This window comes from Lolium perenne, chromosome 6 (assembly GCF_019359855.2).
Source record: "Lolium perenne isolate Kyuss_39 chromosome 6, Kyuss_2.0, whole genome shotgun sequence".
NCBI classification, from domain to species: domain Eukaryota; kingdom Viridiplantae; phylum Streptophyta; class Magnoliopsida; order Poales; family Poaceae; genus Lolium; species Lolium perenne.
Window position 1 is genome coordinate 272,278,561 of NC_067249.2, and position 5,633 is coordinate 272,284,193.

General features: G+C 47.9%; 1 protein-coding gene across 1 annotated transcript; it reads left to right on the forward strand.

Annotated features, from left to right (window-relative positions):
• The first annotated feature begins 73 nt into the window (after positions 1–73).
• Positions 74–2,702, forward strand: LOC127326762 (uncharacterized). Its single transcript, XM_051353545.2, has 3 exons — positions 74–897; positions 980–1,894; positions 2,018–2,702. Exons 1-3 carry the CDS (start codon positions 769–771, stop codon positions 2,501–2,503), a joined length of 1,530 nt encoding a protein of 509 aa, XP_051209505.1. The 5' UTR covers positions 74–768; the 3' UTR covers positions 2,504–2,702.
• The last annotated feature ends 2,931 nt before the right edge of the window (positions 2,703–5,633 follow it).

The following is a 5,633-nucleotide window of genomic DNA, read 5'->3' on the forward strand; positions in this document are numbered from 1 at the left end:
GGGCCGAGCTTGTTCATTCGGACCAAAACACCCCCGCCGCCGGTGCGGGTGCGGCGACAACCCTTGCGGCCGGCGACACCCTAGCTAGCTAGCTAGCTGGATTCCTGTATAGCAACTTAGTTCACCAATATGATGTAATGATCTCTGCTTCCCTGTCTTGGCACACCCTGAACTTAGATGTGCGTTACTGTCACTAGCAGACACAGCCATTGTCCGTGCTACTGTACTGTTTTGAGGAGCAGTATATCTGTGCGGTATTGTCTGGTTCAGTTATAGTTGTATTGCTTTTATACTTCAAAAAAAAAAAGATTTGCATGAACACAAGGGCAACGTTGCCTAATTTAGCTTTAGATGTGCCTGCTGGTAGCACGGTTTTATCAGATTTCTGACAGCCGGCAATCCTGGTGATCTTTCTGTTAGCTTAATTGGATAACATATTAGCACAATGCCTCCTGTCAACCATGTTCAGTTAAATTAGGTGTACTGAACATGAAAGTGGAAATGCTACTTGGCAAGGTTAGCCCCGAAAACTCTAGTACCGAACAAGGCCTTAGGTGAAGAACTAGCTAGTCGCGTTGTTTGAAAATGACGGCTTTTATATATTCAGTAATCTTGCCAAGTAGCAATCAGATTTGAATTAGCTCATCGAATAAGGTGATCTCTGGCTGCTCCATTGGAGATTAATAACATTCAATAATTGTTTTTTTATTGATGCTTACTCTACTTTTTTCAACATCCATGATACCTTTCTTTCTTTAGATAAGCGTGATGCAGAATGCCGCAGCTCGCCGTGAAGCTGAAGCACCTGCTGGCGATCTGGCCGCTCAAATGGAGAAGAATAACATCTCAAGACAAGCATTGCAGGGGATATATCTCAAGACGAGGAGGAGCTACAATGTAAGTGCACTTTTGTTATTCTCACTCTACCACTCTTTTCAACATGTCCTCGTGTGTTTCCATGATACCTCTCTTTCTTTAGATAAAGGCGATGCAGAATGCCGCAGCTCGCCATGATAGGCTTAGCGAGTTACCCGATAACATCCTACTCGACATCCTGGAGCGGGCGGACACCCTGGATGCCTTGAGAACCTGCATCCTTTCCAAGCGATTGATGCGACTCCCCGCCATGTTCTCGCATTTCGACATAAACGTCGGCTCCCTCACGCGGCACCACGACACGGCGTCCCATGGCAATTTGACCATTACTCACCTTGTTCGGTACAACAATGTTCTGGCCAGTGTCACAGAGAAGATCCTAAGTGCGAGGAGTCTGAAGATCCCCACCATCCACAAGCTGAGGGTCACATGCTATCTAAGGCCTGATGAATGTCTCCCCATCACCAGAGCTTTCGCCGACACCATGGCAACCCACAAGGTCGACAACGCTGAGTTTGTGTCCCTCGTAGAGAAGCCCTTTTCAGAATGCAATTTTGGCGATCTCTTGTGCCATGCGAAGAGGTTCAATATTTGTCTTGGTGATTGTCCAGCTGCATTTGCCGGCCTCACGTCCCTATGGCTATGCAACATGAGGTTTCGCGAGCTGGACATCTCCAACATGCTCAGCACATGCAAGCGGTTGAAACACCTGCGCCTCTCGTGCTTTGATGGAGGATACCGTTGTGTGCTACTGGTAGAACATGACCAGCTTGTTGAGCTCCACATCGAAAAAGGGGAATTCAAGACAGTCCATCTCATTCGTGTCCCAAAACTCCAACGTCTAACTTGTGCTGGTTGGTGCTACCCAGCCCCCCTGGCTTTTGGTTATGTACCAGAACTTTCAAAGCTAAGTCTTGTAAAAAGGGGTATTAGTTCAACTTTTGTACTCCAGTTAAGTCAACTCCTTGCTAATGTCCCCTCGACAAGGGACCTGCATTTGGATTTTCAAAGTGGAAAGGTAGTCACTCATTCCTGCCTACTCTCTAATGCGTTATACTAGCACTGAATCCCTAGTTAAGTCTTAATTTGATGATGATTTATTTGTAGCTCATCAATTAATAATCTGCTTCTTGCGTACCAGATTTGGGTTGTACCAGAATGTTCTAAACTGCTTACACCTATGATTCGCAAACTAGAGATTGTGAATCTGGATAACCTCCCTGAAGGATGTGATAACGCTTGGACCATGTTCATTCTTGAAGCTGCGCCCAACCTAAGGGAGCTATGCATCAGGGTGTGGGATCATTGGTGCAAAATGGTGACAGAACATGACGATCAAAGGAAACATGGATACTCTGAGAAAGCAAACGTGGAGTGGCAACCTTTAGCACCTGGTTTCAAGCACAAGAATCTGCTCAAGCTTACCATCTACGGCTTCCAACCTGATGAGAACATGGTGCGATACGTTAGGATCATCAGGGAAGTTGCGGTGAACATCAAGGAGATATTGCTGCATGACAGGAAGGCATGTGAGCGCTGTGGGGACTTGGATCCTAAGACCAAGGTCATCACTAGATCTAGAGTCTATCCTAATAATTTGGTAGTAAGACGTATGATACCACTATGATCTAGCTAGATTCGTTGTAAGGAGCTCCATAATTTAGTACATGCTGCATTTGTACAGTTTTATTTTGTCTTTGAATCAAAGCTTGTACTATCTCCTTGTGGTTAGAATAGTAAAAGTTCGGATGTATCTGTTTTACCTTTTATTGGTTGTAAATGAAATGGCTGAGGTAGTTTTTCGATAAACAATATTGACTGATGTACATTGGTGTTGTGCTTTCGCTATACTACAGACATTACATTATGTTGTGTATGTATGTCTAGGATTTGACATACAATGGCAAGTAGGCCTCGGTTAGAATTAAGGAGAGTTGTTCATTGACAATATGGATAATTAGCCTAGACGATTGAATATATGGGGAAAATGTTGATAATTTACAATCTGATTGATTTTCTGTCGGTTTGTGAATTGTATTGCAAATACATATTATGCTCCATCTAGGAGTAGTGGTTTATCTGAAAACCATGAGTAGAACCAGGCCTGCATTTGGTATAGCATGCTGAACAATGATGTTTGGAACACCTGAACCAAGGCAGGATCCTAGCTTGTACACCTATGTGTCAGTCCACAAGCTTACTTTGTCCTTTTGGACGCGCCCCCAAAGAATTAATGAGGTGTCATGCAGCTGAAGGGATGGATCATGCAGCTGATCAATGGGCTTGGATGCTTTCCACGGTCTATCATTTGTGGATAGCGAGAAATGAACCCAGGAAAACTAAGGGCGCGTTTGGTAGCCTGCATCTCCCTTGGCTCGCATGGGAGAGCAATTTTCGGCCCGTTTGGATGCCTGGGCCGAGCCGCGTTGTCTCATGAACCGGTTCTCAAAGCAGTGTCGGGCCAGGCCCTAGAGGAACGCCCGGTTCGGTAGTTTCCAGCGGTGCAGGCAAATCTCCACACCCGCTGATGCAAAAGGGATCGAATCCTCGGCGCACGGGCGGAGACGAGAATGGAGATGGCGGGAGCTGCGGCGCGCATTGGCGAAAAGCGAAAAGGGGGGTGGGAAGGATTCCGTCACCTCCCGCCGCGCCCCATGGCCTATTTCTACCCCCTCCTCCACTGTCCCCCCCCAAATTTGGAGCTCCTCCTCCCGTCGGCAAGCAGGTAAGAGGCGCACGCATCTCCGGTCGGCGACGGTTGCAGCATCGGCGTAGGCGGCGGCGGCGAGTACATCTGGGCTACCTCCTGGTCCAGCGCATCTTCACCTCCGGCCATGACTGTAAGTCATCCTTTATCCCCGTACCGCGGCAATGTTTAGATCTAGGTTAGGAGTAGTCAGATCTTGCCTAGGGCTTGGTCTTGTAGCAGGGGTTAGTTCGGATTGTGGTGAGCTATCATGATCTTGCTAGGATTCCACAGTTCCGGTTGCTACTGCCATGATGTTGTCTAGGGTTTGGTCTTGTAGTAGGGGTTAGTCGAATGATCTGCATGTCTGATTTAGGATGAACTTGTCCGGTTGCTACCGTTGCCATGACCTGCTTGTCTGATTTAGGATGAACTTGTCCGGTTGCTACCGTTGCTATGACCTGCTTGTCTGATTTAGGATGAACTTGTCCGGTTGCTACCGTTGCCATGACCTACTTGTCTGATTTAGGATGAACTTGTCCGGTTGCTAATGTTACCATGAACTGCTTGTCTGATTTAGGATGTACATTGATGTGTGTAGGACTCCTTCTGCGATGACTTTAGCCAGGCGCTTGTCTGCGTTGGGGATTCACAGATCCCTTCTCAAGTTCCCGATTCGCAGCCCACGTACGAGTCCAAGGTCACTCCTCTGCCCGTGTCTGACCTGGTGGCTCAGGTAGCGGCAGAGGTGGCTGCTAGGTTGGCCACCACTAAGAAGAACAAGAACTGCAGGGAAGTGGAGAAGGCCCTGAAGTCTGGGCAGGAAAGGAATGCCACCATGAAATGGCTTCCATTCATGTCCAGCTTCGTGTTGGAGAAGATGTGCGGCTTGACCCAGAGCGGGGTGCGTACTGACAAAGGCTTCAAGGAAGTCCATCTGAATTCCGTGGCTAAGGGCCTAGCTGAGCACTATGGTGTCTCCGTCTGCTCCACTCAGGTGTACAACCACCTGAGGAAGTGGAGGCAGAGGTGGCTCACAATTAGCAGGCTCCGCGATCTAAGCGGTGCTCAGTGGTGCAAGGACACCAAATGCATCGTCCTTGAGGGTGAGCACTACTGCGGGCACGTCGCGGTGAGCACCTTAATAACTCAGTCCTCCTCACTAACTTTTGTGATCAGCCACGAGCACAACTAACATCATTGTCCCTTCGTATCGTAGGATCACCCAAAGGACGCGGAGTTCCTCAATGTGCCCATCGCCAACTACGACGAGATGCACACCATCTTCTCCTTCGGCCTCGCCACCGGCAAGTACGCCATGGGATCCAGTGAGCCCCTGGGCTCTGCTGCAGCAAATACTGCACCTGAGGATGCACTGGTAGAAAAACGGGCTTTAGTCCCGGTTCGCAACTGCCATTAGTCGCGGTTGTGCAACCGGGACTAACTAAGCGCGACTAAAGCCCCCCCCCCCCCCTTTAGTCGCGGTTGCTTACGAACCGCGACTAAAGGCCCGTCCACGTGGGCGCCAGGCATCCGTCGGGGCGGAGGACCTTTAGTCGCGGTTCGCCTGGCCAACCGCGACTAAAGGCCTCCGCGGGTTTAGGGTTTTAGCCCCCCCCCCCCCTAAATCTGGTTTCTTTTTAGTGTTTTATTTCTTTTATATTTTATTTTGTGTTTTATTTTAATTTTGAAGAAGTTTCAGTACACATATTCTACGCTACTATATACATGCATATGAATGTACAATTTCAAACAAGTTTGAAATTAGAACCAAGAAGAATTCAAGAGGAATATACAATATATATTCAATCTCGGATGACCATATACAATTTCGAACAAGTTTCCATACACAATTTACTGCATCAGAAGTTCTACGTCCTCGTAATAGTGTTCTCCTTTAGGATGGAGGACTTCCCTCATCAAAAATCCTGCTAGTTCCTCTTGAATTGGTCGGAAGCGAGCTTCTGGACTAAGCGTCTTCCGGAAGTTATTCCTCTTGACGTTGTTATCCGACGGCCTCCGCTCAGAGGTGTATCTCCGGATGAACTCACAAACATAGTATCCACATAGA

Excerpts from the sequence above, each read along its gene's own strand:
- LOC127326762 (XM_051353545.2), top strand. The coding sequence starts at position 769 with ATGCAGAATGCCGCAGCTCGCCGTGAAGCTGAAGCACCTGCTGGCGAT. Across the intron at positions 898-979 it reads AGACGAGGAGGAGCTACAAT|ATAAAGGCGATGCAGAATGC; the intron begins GTAAGTGCACTT and ends CTCTTTCTTTAG. Across the intron at positions 1,895-2,017 it reads TGGATTTTCAAAGTGGAAAG|ATTTGGGTTGTACCAGAATG; the intron begins GTAGTCACTCAT and ends CTTGCGTACCAG.